This window comes from Lithobates pipiens, unplaced genomic scaffold (genome assembly GCF_037356315.1).
Source record: "Lithobates pipiens isolate NorthernLeopardFrog02 unplaced genomic scaffold, aLitPip1_a1.2 Scaffold_27, whole genome shotgun sequence".
NCBI lineage: Eukaryota > Metazoa > Chordata > Amphibia > Anura > Ranidae > Lithobates > Lithobates pipiens.
In genome coordinates, this window is record NW_027507788.1 from 41608030 (window position 1) to 41630063 (window position 22034).

General features: G+C 41.8%; 1 protein-coding gene across 3 annotated transcripts in view; it reads left to right on the forward strand.

Annotated features, from left to right (window-relative positions):
• The window catches only part of ANAPC4 (anaphase promoting complex subunit 4), a 131607-nt gene that overhangs the window by 70746 nt on the left and 38827 nt on the right, over positions 1-22034 (forward strand). For all 3 annotated transcript variants that reach the window (XM_077456874.1, XM_077456875.1, XM_077456876.1), the window contains exons 20-23: positions 2556-2612; positions 8685-8778; positions 20609-20706; positions 20786-20847. In XM_077456874.1, the coding sequence (XP_077313000.1) occupies positions 2556-2612; positions 8685-8778; positions 20609-20706; positions 20786-20847 (311 nt within the window). The remainder of the gene's footprint in view (positions 1-2555; positions 2613-8684; positions 8779-20608; positions 20707-20785; positions 20848-22034) is intronic.

Genomic DNA, 22034 nt, shown 5'->3' on the forward strand with positions numbered 1-22034 from the left:
AACTGAACGCGAAGACCCCTTTTACACTGAGGCGGTTTTCAGGCGTTTTAGCACTAAAAATAGCACCGCCTCCCATTCATTTCAGTTTGACTTTTCACACTGGGGCAGTGAACTTGTGGGACAATAGGAAAAGTCCTGCAAGCAGCATCTTTGGGGCAGTTTTGAAGCGCTGTATTTAGCACTCCAAAAATGCCCTGCCCATTGATATGAATAGGCAGCGCTGCCAAAGCACTTGAAAAAGCGATTCGGAAGCGCTGCGGCACAGGGCTTTTAACACCTTCTTTGGGATTAAAAGCGCCCTGCTAACAGCCAAAATGCGCTGCTTAAACAGCACTAAAGGCCGCTTTAGCGCTAATGCGGCCGCGGTCCCAGCATGAAAGAGGTCTAATTGTGTTCCCACAATAATTGCATGAACAACAACCCTGTGTGTAGTGCTGTACTACCAATGTGTAAACAATAAAAATAAGTGCTCGATATTCGCTATTTACCACATAACCGTGCATACCAATTATACCACATCAATGTGTGAATAACTAGGCAGAAGGAAAAAAACAATAAGTGCCATACCATAACATCAAATATCGTGAAATAATACAAAAATTCAAGTGCTCAGTATTAATGAGTGTTTAACCTGGTATAGAGTATTGTGTTCCTACAGTGGGGAAAATAAATATTTGATCCCCTGCAGATTTTGTAGGTTTGCCCACTTACAAAGAAATGAAGGGTCTATATGTTTTATCATAGGTGTATTTTAAATGATGGAGACAGAATATCAACCAAAAATCCAGAAAAAAACACATGATACAAATGTTATAAATGGAGGTGCAGTTCGGTGAGTAAAATAAATATCTGATCCCCTACCAACTAACGATAATTCTGGCTCCCACAGACTGGCTATAGTATGTGCTCATGTATTGCATAGATTAGCCCTATCAGTTTAAGATGGTGCTGCTAACAACTATTTGTTATGTGTATAAGAGACACCTGTCCACAGAATCTTTCTTCCATTCAAACCTCACCATCAGCAAGAAACTTGGTGAGAAGGAAACAACTTCTTCAAAATACAAAATAACCATCAATTACCCACAGCCTGGAGCTTCATGCAATATTTCGCCTCATGGGGTAAGGATAATAATGATAAAAGTGAGGGATCAGCCCAGAACTACACAGGAGGAGCTTGTGAATGATCTCTCAACAACCACTTTAAGGATTTAGAAAAGATCTGTAAAGAAGAATGGACCAAAATGCCTCCTGAGACCTGGTAACCAACTACAAGAAGTATCTTACCTTTGTGCTAGTCAAGGGTTTCTCCACCAAGTACAAAGTCATGTTTTGCTCTGGGATCAAATACTTATTTTACTCACTGAACTGCAACTCCATTTATAACATTTGTATCACGTTTTTTGGGGATTTTTTGGTTGATATTCTGTCTCTATCATTTAAAGAGGAGCTGCACCTAAAAAAAAAAAATATTAAAAGCCAGCAGCTACTAATATTGCAGCTGCTGACTTTTAATAAAATCACACTTACCTGTCCCAGGTTCCAGCGATGTCGGCGGCAGATGACGAGCGATCGCTCGTCTCGCTGCTGCCACCTCCGCCATCCTCTGTCAGGGAATAGGGAAGTGAAGCATGACGGCTTCAGTGCCCGGTTCCCTACTGCGCATGGGCGAGTCGTGCTGCGCGTCTCTTATGGTCCCCCGCTGTGTCTCTGGGAACTGTGTGTTTCCCAGAACACAACGGGGGGGGGGGGGGGGGGGTGGGTCTGCGGCGGTCTGGCCGGAAGTGGGTGCAGTTACCTGGATTATCCAGGTAACTGCACCCCCCTCCCCCCTGAAAGGTGCCGATTGTGGCACCGGAGGGGGGGAGGGATCAGATTAGTGGAACTTCCCCTTTAGGGTGAAGAACCGCTTTAAAAGACACCTATGATAAAAATGATAGACCCTTCATTTCTATGTGGGCAAACTTACAAAATCTGCAGGGGATCAAATAATTTCCCCACTGTACATCCTAAAACACAAATTTATTGGAAAAAATTAGAGGGGCAACAGGATTGTTCTTGGTACCATCAAGAATATTACACCAGATTAAAATCACATAATTGTATTGTTACAAACAATATCACAAGAGAACAAAAAGCATAAAAGTCCCTCAAGCCATATAAGAGGGACTGTTATCCTTATGTCCCCTTTTTAGTGAAAAATAGTCTCTTGTCATGATGTTTGTAACAATAAAATTATGCTATCTTGAAATAATATAATAATGTGCATGGTAAAAAGGTCTTGGCAAATGCACGTACAGCAATATACTATGTGCTTAATATAAGTGTCAAACGTTCATGTAACTTGTGCACTTTCCAACATAAGTTAACAAGAAAACCAGTGAGAATTGGTGCCCTGACAGTATCCTTCTTCTCCTGTCACCTTAGTGCTGGGTTTGATTTTGGCACAAAGTCATTCCCTGTCTTGCACTGGTGTTAATGTGTGTCAGTGAAAAGAGAACTGACATACCAGTATACCTTTTTCTTGGCATTCATATTTTTTTTTGTTTTTCTAGGCACCAGAACTATATGACCAGAAAGGCAAATACTTCAACATAGAAAGGGTTGGCCAGGTAAAGTATCCTTTCTTCTGGATCATCTCACTAATACTTTTCAGGTTGGCATTATGTGAAACTCATTTGTACGTCTGAATGTGTCCTCTTACATTTGCATAACTCCAAAAAAAAAAGCCTTTTTTTTATCTTTGGAAAAAACGAAAAAGAAACTGCGCTAAGATATATAAATGCACCAAAAAAAGATGCACCTGAACAGTAAAACGAAGTAATACGAAATAGAGGAAGCAACAATTCTCCTGTATGACACTAATACAGTGACAAAATAAAATAAAAAAATAGAATTGCGCTAAACCTGTAAATTTATAGTAAATATGAACCACAAGCTACTAAAACACGCACCGATGGAGCAATCCATAATTCGGTGTAAATCAAAAATAAATGTGCGAGTGCATAAGTGTTATTTTCTAGAAACATAAATCTCATAAATATAAATACACATAAATGAAAAAGCATCTGGGGAAGGGGGCGATTTGAAGTGCATGGGTCCTGCTTGGTACGCCCTGGAGAGTATACCAATACTACAGGCTTCCCTTGATCCTCTGTAACTGGGGAATCTTGGGATTCTGGTAAGAAGTGATTCTCTATATAGCTGTGGTGAGCACAATCTTCTTTATACCAACATTTGAGGATTCACCTTATTTGTGAATGGACTATATTTCACTTATTTTGCACAGGTGGATGTCACATATATTATATATATAGTTGGACATTATATATTTATTCACTTATATGTATGTCACACATATTTTAGTTATTTGCTATAGCCGAATTTTGAGTATTTATCATTTGGTGGTCTAGAAGCTTTTTCATTTATGTGTATTTATGTTTATGAGATTTATGGTTCTAGAAATTAACACTTATGCACGGGCACATTTATTTTTGATTTATGACGAATTTTGGGTTGTTCCTCAATTGGTGGGTGTTTTAGTAGCTTGTGGTTCATATTCACTCTAAATTTACAGGTTTAGCGCAATTCTATTTTTTATTTAATTTTTTTATCTTTGCAGATATAAGCCAAACACACACAGATAATTTCTTTTTAGCTTCTGTGTCCAATTTTGCTTTGAGAAATACTATTTTACAGCACAAATATTCATTATGCTGCCTAGCTGTAGAAGGTGAAAACAATTCATACCAATCTTTTTTTTGAGTAGGGATGCAAAGCAACAATGCAGAACAACTGTTTTAAAGAACAAGCAAAATTTGGTTTTTGTGGGGCAACAAAGCTTTATTTGCATTACTTTTTTAACCACTTCGTGCCCAGGCCAATTCTGACATTTCTCTCCTGCATGTAAAATTCCTAATTTTTTTGCTAGAAAAATTACATAGAACCCCCAAACATTATATATGTTTTTTTTAGCAAAGACCCTAGAGAATACAATGGCAGTTGTTGCAACTTTTTATCTTGCACGGTATTTGCGCAGCAATTTTTCAAACACGTTTTTTCAGAAAAAAAACAGTTTCATGCTTTAAAAAAAAAAAAAAAAACAGTAAAGTTAGCCCAATTTTTTTGCATAATGTGAAAGAGGAGGATACTCCGAGTAAATAGATACCCAACATGTCACGCTTCAAAATTGCACGCGCTCGTGGAAGGGTGCCAAACTTTGGTATTTAAAAATCCCCATAGGCAACGCTTTAAATTTTTTTACTGGTTACATGTTTTGGGGTACAGAGGAGGTCTAGAGCTAGAATTATTGCTCTCGCTCTAACGTTCGCGGCGATATCTCACATGTGTGGTTTGAACACTGTTTTCATATGTGGGCGGGACTTACATATGCGCTCGCTTCTGTGTGCGAGCTCACGGGGACAGGGGCGCTTTACTTTTTTTTTTTTTTTTTTTATTGTTAATTTAATTTTTTTACTTTGACACTTAAAAAGATTAAATAAAAAAATTGATGACTTTTATTCCTATTACAAGGAATGTAAACATCCCTTGTAATAGGAATATGGCACGATCGGACATATTTACAGTGAGATATGGGGTCAATAAGACCCCACATCTCACCTCTAGGCTGGGAAGAATAAAAAAAAAAAAAAAACGATCCTGGCTTCCCTGCCAAATCGGCGCCGTTAATTTGAATACCGAGGCCGGGCGTGACATCATAACATCACGCCCGGCCTCCGAACGATCATAGAGACTCCGGGGACGATCTGGTCCGCCGGCAATTTCTATGGTAACTGGCGGGGGTCGGCGGGCGGCGGGAGTGGGGGGTGTCCCCTCCTGCCGCCCGTAAGAACGATCAAGCGGTGGAACAGCCGCTATGATCCTTCTTATGGTGCAGGGAATCGCTGGCTGAAAACGCCGATATCTGAATGATGTCTGTGGCCTCAGGCATCATTCGGATATAACCATCGAAAGCCCATGACGTCAATAGACGTAGTATGGGCGCCAAGTGGTTAAAGAGACCCTGTCAGATGCTGATATTAAACCTTCACCTCCTTGCAATAGAAGACATGGGGTTCTCACCTCTCCAGTCACCCTTGTCAGCTCCCCTTTGGTTCCAGCACTGCAGTGTCTGGAAGTTTGTTTGGTATTTCATGCTTCCAGAAGTGTTAAATGCTTGTGTTCCCCTCCCAAGAGCTGTCATTCTTTCTCCAATCCATATGTCACTGCAGAAGTCAGATGAAGAAAGCACACCTTATGGAGGGGGACACAGGCAACTGACAATCCAGGAAGTGCCAAATGCCAAACAAGCTTAAATAGGAACTGCAGTCTGCTCACATGATTTGAAATAAAAACATCTTTGCCATTCTGAAGATTCCCTCCTACAACTTTGCATATTATTTTCTACAGTGGGGGGCAAAAAGTATTCAGACCCCCTTAAATGTTTTACTCTTTGTTATATTGCAGCCCATTGCTAAAATCATTTAAGTTCTTTTTTTTTTCCTCATTAACTACTTCCCACCCGGACACTGCACATAAACGGCCGGGTGGTCCTTTCCTCATTCTGAGCGCACGTTCAGGAACAGGAGGATGGTTTTACACAGAGAGCTGTTACAGATCACCATACAAAAGTACACCAAGCACCACTGTCCCTATACACATTTTTTGTCCCAATAAAAAAATCTGTCTGTCCCCCATCACTGCCACTACCAAATAAACACTGATTTGGGTTATTTTTACCAAAGAAATTTTGCAGCATAATTTTTGGTCAAAATTTATTAAGAGAAATTACTCATTTGCAAAATGTTATAACAGAAACTAAAAAAAATGCATTTTTTTGGGGGGGAAATGTTCCTCCTTTTTTTATTTGTAGCGTAAAAAATTAAAAACCCTGCGGTGATTAAATACCACCAAAAAAAAGCTCCATTTGTGTGAAAAATGATAAAAATTTCATTTGAGTGCAGTGTTACATGGCCGCCCAATTGTCATTCAAAGTGTGACAGCGCTGAAAGCTGAAAATTGCTCTGGGAAGGAAGGGAGTGAAAGTGCCCAGTATTGAAGTGGTTAATGTACACATAGCACCCCATATTGACTGAAAAAGACAGAATTGTTGACATTTTTGCAGATTTATTAAAAAAGAAAAGCTGAAATATCACATGGTCCTAAGTATTCACACCCTTTCCTGTGACACTCGTATATGTAACTCAGGTGCTGTCCATTTCTTCTGATCATCCTTGAGATGGTTCTACACCTTCATTTGAGTCCAGCTGTGTTTGATTATACTGATTGGACTTGATTAGGAAAGCCACACACCTGTCTATATAAGACTTTAGGCTCCTTTCACACATGCAGACATTATGTCCATATTTCATCCATCCGTTTGCGGATTAAATACGGACATACATGCATCCCTATGGGATAGCGGGTGTCTGCGGATAAACATCCGCAGACACCCGATATCGTCCGCCTCCGCTATTGTCTGATTCTGCAGACAGCGGAAAATCCTATTCTATCCGTCTGCAGAGCGGATCGGATGAACACGGACAGATGGTCCGTGTTCATCCGATCCCCCATAGAGGAGAGCAGAGAGCTGACAGGGCGGTCCCTGCACACTGGCTCAGCTGGGACAATGGAGCGATCCCCGCTGAGCAAGCGGATCATCACGGGGCGGATCATTACTGATCCGTCCCGTGTGAAAGGGGCCTTACAGCTCACAGTGCATGTCAGAGCAAATGAGAACCATGAGGTCAAAGGAACTGCCTGAAGAGCTCAGAGACAGAATTGTTGCAAGACCCAGATCTGGCCAAGGTTACAAAAAAAAAAAATTCTGCTGCACTTAAAGTTCCTAAGAGCACAGTGGCCTCCAAAATGCTTAAATGGAAGATGTTTGGGATGACCAGAACCCTTTCTAGAGCTGGCCGTCTGGCCAAACTGAGCTATCGGGGGGAGAACAGCCTTGGTGAGAGAGGTAAAGAACCCAAAGATCACTGTGGCTGAGATGCAGTCAGGAGATAGGAAAAAGTTGTAGAAAGTCAACCATCACTGCAGCCCTCTACCAGTCGGGGCTTTATGGCAGAGTGGCCTAACGGAAGCCTCTCCTTAGTGCAAGACACATGAAAGCCCTAAGGAGTTTGCTAAAAAAAAAACACCTGAAGGACTCCAAGATGGTGAGAAATAAGATTATCTGGTCAGATGAGACCAAGATAGAACTTGTTGGCCTTAATTCTAAGTGGTATTTGTGGAGAAAACCTGCACTGCTCATTACCGGTCCAATACAGTCCCAACAGTGAAGCATGGTGGTGGCAGCATCATGCTGTGGGGTGTTTTTCAGCTGCAGGGACAGGACGACTGGTTGCAATCGAGGGAAAGATGAATGCGGCCAAGTACAGGGATATCCTGGAAGAAAACCTTCTCTAGAGTGCTCAGGACCTCAGACTGGGCCGAAGGTTTACCTTCCAACAAGACAATGACCCTAAGCACACAGCTAAAATAACAAAGGAGTGGCTTCACAACAACTCCGTGACTGTTCTTGAATGGCTCAGCCAGAGCCCTGACTTAAACCCAATTGAGCATCTCTGGCGAGACCTAAAAATGGCTGTCCACCAACGTTTACCATCTAACCTGACAGAACTGGGGAGGATCTGCAAGGAGGAATGGCAGAGGATCCTCAAATCTAGGTGTGAAAAACTTGTTGCATCTTTCCCAAAAAGACTCATGGCTGTATTAGATCAAAAGGGGCTTCTACTAAATACTGAGCAAAGGGACTGAATACTTAGGACCATGTGATATTTAAGTTTTTCTTTTTTAATAAATCTGCAAAAATGTCAACAATTCTCTGTTTTTCTGTCAATATGGGGTGCTGCGTGTGGATTAATGAGGAAAAAATGAACTGAATGATTTTAACAAATGGCTGCAATATAACAAAGAGTGAAAAATTTAAGGGGGTCTGAATACTTTCCGTACCCACTGTATATATTGTGATTCTGTACTTGCCAAATATGCTGCAGAAATCTCCCTTCACTGAGTCTGGCTGCAACCATTTTAACTGTGGGCAGCTGAAGCTGCTGCCTGTTCACTTCCTGGATTTACACAGAGGCACACCTCCAGCTCTGCAGCTCTCGTTGGCCCTCTTATGACTCATCCCCTCTCCCTTCCTGGCAAACTCTCACCAGAGTGAGGAAGAGAGCTATGCATGATGTCATAAGCCTAGGCTTTTTACCAGACAAGAAACAGGAAGTGGCCTGTATAAGGTATTTCCTGGAAGAACAAAAATGTATCACTATCCAAAGTTAAAACAACAAGGGCAGAAGATTTAATAAACGGAAAGTTGGAAAAAATTACTGAAGGTCCACTTTAAGGAAGCTGCAGCTCTGGAATGAAAGGGAAGTTAGGAGACACAAGCCATTGGAGTGTGAGTGTACTGTAATATAATACCATGTCTTCTATTGCAGGGAGGTGTGGGTTTATGTTTTCAGAGACCTCACATGGGATCCTTATAGCAGGCATTGATGCATCATCACTTTCTTACAATTTCATTATTAAGGGCTTAATTGTGCTTTAAAGAATAGAAAGAGGAGCCCTGAAGAGCTTTTCCATTGCTTTTTGTGGCCAGCCCCTCATCTCTGTTTTTGAAAGTTAACATTACTGTATTTCTTTAAAATTCATATTTATTATCTATTTCTAAGTATTTGAAAGATGAAGATGATGACTTGCTATCTCCACCCAGTACCGAGGGGAATCAGTGGTTCAGTTTTCTCCAGAACAGTACACCCTTGAAAGGTATTTTTTCTGCTAATCATTGCATATCTCTGCCCTGCAATAGCCTGAATGTGTAGGGTTTTCTGTATTGTTTTTCATGTGTGTGTGTGTTTTTTTTTTTTTATGTTTTATATTTTGTGCTTAAGATTAAAAAAAATTTCTTATGTTTTGCTTCTAAAGATATTTCATACTTATAACAGCATATGCTCTGGTGCCTAATTTGCTACTTTTGCTCTCAGTTCAGAAAGAGTGGCTTGATTTTCAGTGTACAGGCAGTAATTTCTTATTAAAAAGGCTGGCATATTCTACAAACCAAGTATGAAATTAACGTTGAATTCAGAATTCTAACATCATATAAAACCATCTAAAACACTGTCCCCAAATACATCATTAACCACATCTCAGAATATCACGCAAACCATCTACTTTGCTCCTTCTAGGACTTCCCGTTCTCTAGCTGCCTTGTCAACATCTCCCATTCTCGCCTCTAGGACTTCAATCTCTCCCATCCTTTGGAACTCGCTTCCCAAGTCTGTTTGGCTATCTCCTACGCTGTCTGCCTTTAGGCGATCCCTACAAATCCATCTCTTCAGGGAAGCCTGTCTTGACGCCACCTAAAAACTGTACTCCTTCTGTCAGCTCATTCCTGCCAGGGCTGGGCTCTGTCCTTCCTTCTCTGTGCCCAGGTTGCTCATCTGTAGGTTAATTGCCAGAACTCATCGTTCTACAGTGGCTCACCTGTTGTTCATCTCCTGCTCGTCAGCCAGCCCCTCCTAGCTATTTAAACTGCCTTGTTCATTTCATCAAGTGCCTTCACCTTGGTCAAACATATCTAGACACTCGCTGCTGTGTTCCTGTTGAAGACTTGCCTGGCTGACATCCCTTCTGGTTCCTGATCCTGTCTGCTGCCTCTATGTTGATCTCTGGCTCCCTGATTTCCTGGCTTGTTCTGACTACCTAATTTGGCTACTGAACCCTGGCTATGTTTTGACCATTTTTACCATTTTATTAAAAGGTGATTTTTACTCCATTTTCTGTCTCTGTTTCATGGTTCGTGACGGTAGGCGAATGCAATGAATTCAGAAGATGCAGACAATTCACCTATTGGTAATATTTTTTCCAGGTTGAATGAGCAGGATCACTGCATGGATCAGTTTGCCATAGTGTTACAGACACTGCTGATTCGCATTGCTCACCTGAATCCTACCACTGTGGCGTTTCTGTGCTGCAGGCCATCCCTGCTGCTGCTCCAGTCTCTGTGCAGGCACCCACCTCGAATATTACCTCTGTAAGAGGTATGTCTGGTTCCGCTTCACTTACCCAGCGATTTGGGGGTGATCCAGTTCAATGCAGAGAGTTTCTGAACCAGAGTGGGATATACTTTGAGATGCTGCCCCAGGCGTTACCCACGGACAGAAGCAAAGTAGGCTTGATCGTTTCTTTGCTTTCTGATAGAGCCTTGGCCTGGGCAAACCCTCTATGGGAGATGCAAAAACCCATTGTCCTGAGTTACTCAGAGTTTGTGGTTTCCTTTAAAATGGTATTTGACATTCCTGCATGTTCCACTTCTGCTGCCAAGAGCCTCATGTTCATCAAAGTATGAGAACTGTTGCCGATTACACCATTGAATTCCATACTCTGGCAGCAGAGGTCGCTTGGAACAATGAGGCCCTCGTGGCTGCTTTTTCTCATGGTCTCTCAGATAACCTCAAAGATAAGATGGCAACCTGAGACATACGTACAGATCTGGAAAAGTTGATCACATTTGCCATTCTCATTGACTCCAGACTCCGAGAGAGACCTTTCCTTTAAGAAGCGCTTGCAGAAGCCTCCTGTACGTTTGGCTCCGAGCTTTGCAGTCCAACTCTTGTCTCCCTCACCTCCCATGCCTCCTAGTACAGAGTCTGCCAGTGAAGAACGCATGCATTTGGGCTTCACACATCTCTCTGCGGATGAGAGGGCCTTTAGGTGGAGGGAGAGATTGTGCCTTTATTGTGGCCAGGCAGGTCACTTTTTGAAGTATTGTCCTACCCGTCTGGAAAAAGCCCATACCTTGAGGTCCTGTTGTCGACAGACCTTAGGTGACGTTGTTTCGTCCCTAGTTATCCATAAGGACAGCCTCTGGTTCCAGTTACCCTTTCTTGGTCTGAGTCGTTTATCGAGATACAGGCTCTAATTGACTCTGGGGCTGCAGGCCTGTTCATAGAATGGTGCCTTTTGTATCTAAGAACTCCATTCCGCTGTAGCTTCATGCCACTCCGCTTGCCGTTGAGGCTATTGATGGGAGACCTTTACCCATGTGACTCATGAGACTGCTCTATTGACCATGGCTGTAGGGGCTCTTCACCATGAGATAATTAAATTCCAAGTCATTTCCTCTCCTCATTATCCAGTGGTTATTGGTTATCCTTGGTTACAGAGGCACAACCCCTCTTTTGATTGGCTTTGTGCTGAGGTTCTTTCCTGGTCGCCACAATACAGTAAGACATGCATCTTCCCTCTCCTTCTTACCAGAGGATTACCGCAAATTTAGTGATCTCTTTGACAAGGTTCAGCTGGTAGTTTGCCTTCACACTGGTCATATAATTGCCCAATTGACCTTCAACCTGGTGCTATGCCTCCCCATGGCCGGGTTTCTGAAGCACTTTCTCAAGGGTTTAGCCGCAAATCCTCGGCTCCTGCTGGTGCTGGCTTCTTCTTTGTGAAAAAAGAAGCGTGGTGAACTGAGACCTTGTATCAATTATAGGGGCCTCAGTCGCATCATGATTAAGAATGCCTACCCAATTCCATTGATTACGGAATTATTTGATTGCCTCTAGGGAGAAACCGTTTCACAAAGCTTGATCTGAGAGGGGCATACTTGTGAGGATCGAGGGCGACAAATGTAAAACTGCTATTAACACCGGGACAGGACATTTACCAATACTTTGTAATGCCGTTTGGCCTTTGTAACACTCCTGCAGTTTTTCAGGACTTATTCAACAATGTTGTGCGAGATATGTTGCAGCAATGTGTGGTGGTTTATCGTGACGATATTCTCATATATTCTAAATCCCTAGAGAGCCACCACACAGATGCAACCCATGTGCTACAGAGGTTGATCGATAATAGCCTGTATTGTAAGTTGGAGAAGTGCGAGTTCCATCATGAACAGGTTACATTTCTGGGTTATGACATTTCTACAGCTGTTTTTTCGATGGACCCAGAGAAATTGTCTGCAGTTCTACAGTGGTCTCGACCCGTAGGCCTACGTTCATTACAACATTTTCTTGGCTTTGCCAGTTCTTATCAGAAATGTATTTGGAACTTCTCTTCTCTGGTCAAACCCCTGACTGGTATGACCAGAAAATACGGTAACCCACAGAATTGGTCTCTGGATTCCATTAAAGCCTTTGAGTCTCTCAAGGCTGCCTTTGTTTCTGCTCCTGTGTTGGCTCATCCTGGTCCTACGCTACCATTGATTCTTGAGGTTGATGCACCTGAGACTGGAGTGGGTACCCTTTTGTCTCAATGTCCTACCTCTTAGAGCGCTATACATCCTTGTAGCTACTTGTCTCCTGTAATGTCTCCTTTGGAATGCAATTACGAGATTGGAGACAGAGAATTTTAAGCTTTCATTTTAGCCCTTAAAAAAATGGCGGCATCTCCTCAAAGGTTCCACTGTGCTGGTTCTCATTCTGACTGACCATAAGAATCGAACATTCTTGTTTGAGGCTAAATGCCTCTCTCCCAGGATGGCGCAATGGGCTCTTTTATTGTCAAGCTTTAATTACAGTCTCATTCATACCTGGTACTAAGAATGTAAGGGCTGGTGCATTGTCATAGCAGTTTTCCTCCACTTCCAAGATGGAGTCGGTTCCTGTGATACCTCCCAATCGTATTCTGGCTACGGTTCGTACCAGTCTCACTTCATCTTTGGGTGACAGAATTCTTGCCGCTTAGATCCATTCTCCTCCTGAGTAACCTTGTGACCGCTGCTTTGTTCCTGATAGTCTCCCCACTGCTGTTCTCCAGATTTACCATTCTCCCAAAGCTGCTGGGCACCCTGGGAAGGATTAACTCATTTGAGCTATTTCCCAACAATTCTGGTTGCCTAGTCTCTGCACTGATGTAGCCGCCTTCGTAGCTGCCTGTTCCATCTGTGCTATGAGCAAGACGCCACAACACCTTCCAGTGAGCCTCCTACAACCCATACCCAATGGAGAGAGGCCTTGGACCCACCTGTCTATGGATCTTATTGTGATGTTACCCAACTCCCAGGGCAACACAGTTATCCTTTATGGTAGTTGACAGGTTCTCAAAAATGTCACTTGGCGTTCCACTTAAGTTGCCCACATCCAAAGAACTGGCATCCATTTTTGCTTGGGAGATCTTTCGATTACATGGGCTACCCAAGGTTATTGTCTCGGACAGATGTAGCCAGTTTGTAGCCAGCCTTTTGTGCATAGCTAGGAATTCAGCTTTCCTTCTCCTCTGTGTATCAACCGCTGTCCAGTGGGGCTGCAAAATGAGCCAACCAAGCCTTGGAGCAGTTTCTACACTGTTATATTTCTGACCACCATAACAACTGGTCAGACCTCCTAACTTGGGCGGAGTTTGCTCACAATAGTGCCGTCATGACCGCTCCCAGATTGTCTCAGATTATGGCAAATTATGGTTTCCAGCCATCCATGTTGCTTGACTAATTTGTTCCTCAAAGAATTCCTGCATTAGAGGAGCATCTCCACGATCTTTGTTTCACTTGGGTGCAGGTCCAGGAGTCCTTGTAATGTGCCAGTGAGAGGTACAAACACCATGCTGACTACTGACGCCTACCTGCGCCTTCCTACCAGGTTGGGGAGAGGGTCTGGCTGTCATCTCGTATCCTCCAACCTCGTGCTCCCTCACTGAAACTGGGACCACGATTTATTGGGCCTTTCCGTATTCTACGTAGGTTCAACCCAGTGGCTTACGCATTAGACCTTCCTTCTAGCATGCATATTTCAAATGCTTTTCATGTCTCCTTATTGAAACCTTTGGTGTGCAACCGTTTCACCACGTCGGTACTACGTCCTCACCCGGTGAAGGGCGAGAACTATGAGGTGTATGAGATACAATCGATCATTGACTCCCGTGGGTGCATAGAGTATCATTGGAGAGGGTACAGTCTGTAGGAACGCTCTTGGGTCTCCTCCTCTGTGCTTTTCACCTCAAACCTGGTGGTCCTCCGAGGGGGAGGGGTCATTGAGGAGGCGGTACTGTCAAGGCTGGGCTCTTAGTCCTTCCTTCTCTGTGCTCAGGTTGCTCAGCTGTTGGTTAATTGCCAGAACTCATTGTTCCACAGTGGCTCACCTCTTATTCATTATTTTGACACTTATAGAAACCTTTCAGTTCTGGACATATATTTATTGATTTTGGGGGGTTAATCACATTAGGAACAAGATGGTTCCATAAGGTAGGTGCTCTTCTATATAACTCGGTTTAGGGGGCAAAATTTCAGACAGGACCTGGTCCTCCTTCAAGACGGGCCAATATTTCTTCATGATCTTCTCAAAAATGTTATATTGATTTATTGAATCCAGTAATGAAGGCCGCATCATTGTGATTCTCTTTTTTGCTATGTTTTTTATGAAAGAGATTCTCCCTATCCATCATCAATATTTCAGATTTTATCTAGATTCTCCTGTAGGTAGCCTTTCTCTATAAATCTTTTCATCACGATGTTGGATTGTATTTCAAAATCTTCTAGCCAATCACAATTTCTACGTAATCATAATAATTGACCCTTAGGGATATTCCCTTTCCACCTAGGGTGGTGGCAGCTTGATGTAGGAATATAGCCATTACGGTCCGTAGCTTTGAAAAATGTTCTAGTAAATAACCGGTCAACTTCTTTGAAGATCTCTAGATCCAAATAGTCTATTTCTTGGAGGTCCCATTTGCCTGTAAATGAAATACCATATCTATTGTTCAAGTTGTTAATAAAATATTCAAAGGATGCAGCATTACCATTCCATAATATAATGAGATCGTCAATGTATCTCCAGTACAATTTTATCTGGGGGATCCGCTTACTGTTCACATATTCTTCTTCCCACATGTCCATAAATAGGTTTGCTACGCTGGGTGCGTAGTGTGCCCCCATAGCTACTCCGTTTGTTTGTACGTAATAATTGTTATTGTACCAAAAGTAATTACATTGCATGGATAATTGTAAACCTTCCAGGATGGATCCAATCTGTTGTTGTTTCATTCCCGTTGTTTCGTGTAATGCTTTTCTACTCCCTTCAGACCATCTTGTTGTGTTATACTCCTATATAATGAGTTCACATCAACTATGGCCAATATTTGATTCTCTACTCCAATATTTTTCAATTCCTGAATAAGTTGTGAGCTATCCTGTAAGTATGATTTCCCCTTCTGTACCATTGGCTTGAGGAATTTGTCCAGATACTCTCCAAGTCTCAAAAAAACGGAATTGATTCCACTGATGATAGGTCTCCCGGGCTGTTTATCCAGCCTCTTGTGGATCTTGGGTGTATAATAAATCACCAGAGTCTTAGTGGAATTTGATGCCAAATATTCAGCTTCTTTTTCATTTAAAATGCCTAATTCCTTCCCTTTTTTCACAAACTTCTTCAACTTTTTTTCATATTTTTTCTTAGGATTCCCCTAAAGTGGGAGTAAACCCGCTGACGTTTTTTTTTTTTTTCTGACCTGCAAGGGAAAAGTCATAATGAGCTAGTATGCACTGCATACTAGCTCATTATGAAATACTTACCTTAGAACGAGGCCCTGACATCTTGCCCGATCCACGCCAAGGGAGCTGACATGTTCCCTAGGTGTGTCTTCCGGGTACCACTCACAGCGCCGGAGCCGCGATATTGTCACCCCTGCACATGCACGTGGGAGATTTCTTTCCGGCAGGGTCTGGCGTCTGCCGGACTTTCAGCCCGAGAATCCCCTGTGGGCATGCGCGGCTCCAGTCGGTGCATTGTGAGGGGAATATCTCCTAAACCGTACAGGTTTAGGAGATATTTTTTTTTACCTACAGGTAAGCCTTATTATAGGCTTACCTGTAGGTAAAAGTTATAAAAAAAGACTATACAACCACTTTAAGCATCTTGTATGTATTTTCTACCTTTTAATAGCTTATCCATCTCTTCCTCATAATCTTTCTTATTAAGTATAACTACACCACCCCCTTTATCTGCCGTATGTGTATTTACTCCATTTTTCTTCCTTTCTTCTGTTTGATGGTGTTCCAGATATTTTCTGCTTGGTCCTTTGTAGTTCTGCTATTCGCGAATTTGTTTAAATCATCTTCCACCATCTTTTTAAATGCCCCCGGGGTTTTGGGATTGAAAATTGCATTATTATGCAGATTATTTTGTATATATCTTCCATAGTTCTAGTGTCCTTGTTGAGTGCATAGTACATCTTCAAATTCAATTTCCTCATGAACTTCTGCAAGTCAATAAAGACTTCAAATTTATACAATGGTTTATCCGGCGCAAACTTTAATCCTAAAACTAAAATTTTCATCTCCACGTCAGAAAATTGAACATCGCTAAGTTTGTAAATTCCTTCCCCTAGTATTCTCTTCTTCTCTTTCTTCTTCTTCCCTCCCCTGTCTCCTCTTGACTGTTTCCTCTTTCCAGGTCCCTTGCAGGTAGCCCCATATTTTTTTTGTGTTGAGAGTTTCCCCCATTCATGGGATTCATCTCCCCAGCTTGTTCTTGGGGGTACTGTTCCATCCTCCCTCAGTATCCTGCTCTCTGTGTATCTACTCTGTTGCCATTCCGTTCTCTCCATCCAGGAGTTCTGTAGGGGACCCTGGCTTTCCATCTGCCCAGAGGCCTGTCTCACTGTCGATTCCTGGAAAAATCCCTTTCATCCTCATCATAACTTCTATTTTGAAGACACGGGGTGTAATGATTGTTCCTTCTTGGTGGGGAGAACCTATTAAATGTAGGTACATTGTACCCTGGTGTATTATGAATTGGTCTATTGTATCTAGGTCTATTTGTTGTTCTGTAGTGGTTAGAATATTGATAATTAACTCTCCTATTACTCAATCTATCTGGATACCCATCAGGTGAGCATTCTCCTCCATGATTAGGGCTAGCATAATCTCTTGGAGGTTGTTGAGGTACATTCCCTATTGCTCCTATTGGTCCATAGGGTCTTGGTTCAACTTTCCCTTGCGGACTGTCATCCATTAAGGAGTCATCTAGTTCTTCCATATGATCTGATAAGGATGATTGCCACTTATAGTCTCTCATGTTCTTGTAATCTAAGACATCCCTTTTAAATTTCTTCTGTTTCTTAGCCTGTATGTCAGCATCATACTTTGCTATGCTGTTTTACAACTCTTTCGCCTTCTCTTTATATTCCCTATGGGAAACAAAGGGGAGTAGGAGATTCGTTATCTCCATTATATTTGTTTCCACTTTCCACTAAGGGGAATGCATAGGATTGCATTAAGGTGAAAAAACACGCGGGTTTACAGCCCCTTTAATTTACAGATGCACAGTTATGATATTGGATTGTAGCTGATGGCACGTTTTTCTAACCTATTGTTTGATATGGAAATAAATGTCGTTTTATGGAGGTTATCTTTTTTTGGATTGTGTGGCACATACAAATCCCCCTTTTTTTCCTTCCATATTGCCTCCGGTTTCTCCTTTGGGGCATATGGGAAGTTTATATGATTTCTTCAATTCTGTGTTTACTTGTATGTTCATGACCTCATCAAAAGTTGCCGCATTATCTAGCAATACGTTATATTAGTGATGCATGTTTTTTTTTTTTTTTTTTTTTACATTTCCCATTGTTTCCATGGAAATACGCTGCATTTAATGCACTCATAGGCATGTGGGATTATAGGGTGGGTGCCAGGTTTATATCAGCCTGCACATCTGATGCAACAACTGTTCATAAATTGGTTGTTCCTTTCCTGGGTAGAAAGTGACACATATACCTGTATAACATCAAACAAAAGCTTAAATCTAGCTTGCAACTGCAGAGGGCAACACTCATCTTAGTTTTACCTGTTTGGTCCCAACATTTGGGGACCAAATGAGGATTAGCAGAGATTGGAGATTTATGCCAAGTGCATCCTTTTAAAAATATGCTACAGTAATAGCTTTTTAACTTTTAGAATAATTATTTATTTAGAATAATTATAATTATATTATCCCCCTGGCCTTTTTTAAAATATTAAGAAATGTAATCTCTAGGTATATATGGCAATATAAAAAGCCGAGAATCGCTTTTGCGGTGTTAAGGAGGGGGAAAAAACAAGGGGGGTTAGCACTCCCGGATTTAAAAAAATATCACACTGCAGTGGTACTTTCACGGGTGGTGGAGTGGGCGAAAGAAGTAAATGACAAGAGATGGGTTAGTTTAGAGAATGCAATCTGCCAAGCACATTTGGGGAGAATAATATGGAATCCTCCACAATATAGGACATTAGGACTTAACACACACGAAATAACACGATATGCACTTAAAATTTGGGATCAGACCCATACACAAAATAAATGGGGATACAACTCACCTCTGATTTTTTTGAAAGAGAATGATTATTTTTTACCTGGAAAACAGGAAGTGGGAGGTAACTGGATAAGAAAAAATAACGCACAACTAAAAGATATATTAGTGAAGGGCCAATTAGTCACTTTTCAAGCACTGAGGGCGGACACTGAATTGATGAGGGTTGATGTATGGCGGTTCCTCCAGTTGCGTCAGTTTGTTGTAAAACTTCCCCAACCAGTATGAGGTGAAGAAGAACTAAGGCCTATTGAACGGCTTTGTCAGAGAGAAAAATCAAAAAATAATATAGCTCGAATATACAAAATACTCTCAGAAGGGGACGAGCTGGAGGACCCGGTGTACATTAACCACTTCCCGACCAGCGCACGACGATGTACGTCGACAGCATGGCACGGGCAGGCATATTGGCGTACATGTACGTCCAATATTCGTTGCCGCCATGCCATCGGGAGCGCGCCGCCGGCGGCGCGCTCCCGCGCTGGTCGGGACCTCCGTGAGTCCGGTCGCGGGGCCCGCGGACTCGATCGCCGCGGGCATCCCCGCGATCGTCTCACGGAGCGGCGGAATGGAGGAAATGCTGTATAAACAACATTTTCTCATTCTGCCTAGCAACTAGTGACGCTGATCTCTGCTCCATGTGATTGGAGCAGAGATCAGTGTACACTAAATGAAAGCCCAACCCCCCCACAGTTAGTAACACACCCCCTAGGAACACTTAACCCCTACACTGCCACCCACAGGTTAACCCTTTCACTGCCAGTGTCATTTACACAGGAATCACTGCATTTATATAGCAGTGATTACTGTATAAATGACAATGGTCCCAAAAATGTGTCAAAAATGTCCGATGGGTCCCCGACAATGTCGCAGTCACAATAAAAATCGCAGATCGCCGCCATTACTAGTAAAAAAAAAAATAATAAAAAATTATTAATAAAAATGCTATAAAACTACCGGTATCCCTATTTTGTAAACGCTATAACTTTTGCGCAAACCAATCAATAATCGCTTATTGCGATTTTTTTTACCAAAATAATGTAGAAGAATACGTATCGGCCTAAATTGAGGGAAAAAAATGTTTTTTTATATATTTTTGGGGGATATTTATTATAACAAAAAGTAAAAAATAATGCGTTTTTTTTCAAAATTGTCGCTCTATTTTTGTTTATAGCGCAAAAAATAAAAACCGCAGAGGTGATCAAATACCACCAAAAGAAAGCTCTATTTGTGGGAAAAAAAGGATGTCAATTTTGTTTGGGAGCCACGTCGCACGACCGCGCAATTGTCAGTTAAAGCGACGCAGTGCCGAATCGCAAAAAGTGGTCTGGTCTTTGACCAGCAAATTGGTCCGGTCTGAAAGTGGTTAAAAAATGGGAAAATGAGTTGGGGTCACAATGTAGTACGCAAACTAGAAAGAAAATATTTAAATTAGTTCACAGTACGGTGGTGGATAACAAATTAATAGAGATGAATTATAAATGTTTAGCAAGGTGGTATGCCACCCCTGATAAACTGGGTAAATTTGGAGCTGGACAATCCTCGGATTGTTGGCGGGGATGTAAAAAAATTGGGACTATGGGCCATATTTGGTGGGACTGTCCCATTATTAAAGAATATTGGAGGAAGATCATTGATATAATAAAAGTGGTAACTAAAAAAGATATAAGAGAAGACCCATGGATTGTACTATTCCATGGGATAGATGAACCCATAAAACAATATAAATTCTCGCTAATTCCCATATTACTTGACACCGCGAAAAGTTTAATCCCGCTAAAATGGAGAGAGAAGGAGAGCCCTAAAATACAGGACTGGATCTTCCGAGTTAATAAAATGCAAAATATGGAATGTCTAAACGAAGGGGGAGAGGACCTAACAGTAGAAGAGGGCAACGATGGAAAATGGGAACCCTGGAAAAAATTTAAAAAATCCTGGAGATATGTAGAGGAAATAACACAATAATATTAAGGAAAAATAACTCCTGTCAGTAAAAGATAATTAAACTATGAACCTCATGCGATATCTACAGGGAAGGGTAGGAGGGCGGGGTAGGGGGGACGAGGGTGAAAATAGAAGGAATTTAAGGTTAAGAGGGTATATGTATAAATTAAGAAGACATTAAGAAATGTTTGTAAACGTGAATTATGTGTATTTTTTTTCTTTTAATTTTGTCTCTCTTTTTATATTTTGAGATAAAAAAAAAAAATAAAGATTAAAAAAAAAAAAAAAAAAGAATAATTATTTGAATATGTTATTGAACTGTTTATAAATAGCAATGTGATGCGGACCTAATGCTGCTTTTCCTTCTTTCTAGAAAGCCCATTACTGTTTCCTTCCTATATAGAAAAGTCACTTCATTTTGTGAAACGGCAGATGGAAGCTGTTATTGATAGATGCCTGGCAAAACCTGCGGTAAGTCACTGTTTCTATGTATTCTGTGCTTTTGTTGAAATTTGATGCAACATACCAAAGTTTTTTTATTGTTTTGCAGGATATTATAGGGAAATCTATTCAACAAAAATTGTGCATTCCTCTTTATCATGCATCCAAAAGGTAAGTTTGGTGGATATATCTTTTCTTCTAATTACATAACGTATTTGGCAGCTAAGAAAATTACAAAAAACAAATAATCAGATTGTGCAATTATGCTTTGCAAATAAATATTTATGGAGGAACTAAACAGTAAACTGATTGGTGATCTGATGGCTGGTGAGGAAATATAACAGAAGATGCAAGAGTTTTATAAAGCACACATCCATAAAACGTATGCCGCAAAAGCAGGGAGATTATGCACTGCATATCCTAGGATACTCCTTCGTCTACAGTAGTAGCAGAGGAGTAATATCACTAAGGTGTCCGTTTATGAAACTGTTAACAGGGCTCAAAATTTAAAGTCCTGAGCTACTAGCCAGGCCTCGGGTTACTTGCCACCAATTGCCCCACCCAACCACTATCTTACCCCGCCCCTAAACACACCCTCATAAATTATGCCCCTAAGCACGCCCTCATAAATTCTCTCATGAAATGACACTTACATTTTTTATGCAGAATTAAGTTACAAAAATAAATATTAACCGCTTGCTGCCCGCCGGCCGTCATATGATGTATGTCATATGATGTATGTCATATGGCACGGCTCTCGTTCTGGGCGGGCGTCATATGACGTCCGTCCATTTAAATAGGGAATGTGCGCACATCCCTGTTTGTTTGGTTGCGGCGTGTCACAGAGACACCACTCGCCACCGAGGGGGGTGAACAGCCATTGGGCATGGCTGTTTACCACAATCACAGGTGGTACCGCCCCACTTTGCATTGGGCATGTGCGCAATCACACTGGTGGCGTAGTGTTCCTGGGAACGCTGCTTGTCAACAAAGCTGGTAAACAGCCATTGGCCGGCGGCTGTTTACCACGTGATCGGCTGTGATCCTTTCACTGCTGATCACTAAATGTCAACAAACCGCGGTAACAAGATGTTACCGGGTTCTCCTCCTCACACACCGATCATGTGTGAGAAGGAGATTGCGGTAACATCTCCTTACCGCTTACAGTGTACACCAATCACCTGAGTACCTGTCACCAGGCCATCAGAGTACCCAGTACCTATCTGCAGCTCATGCCTCATAGAATATACGTTGGGGTGTTTGCTTTCCAAAATGGGGTCATTTTGTGGGTAATTCCACTGGGCTGGTGCTCAAGGACCTTCAAAAATGTGATGGGTAGGAATGAAATGAGATGTGTA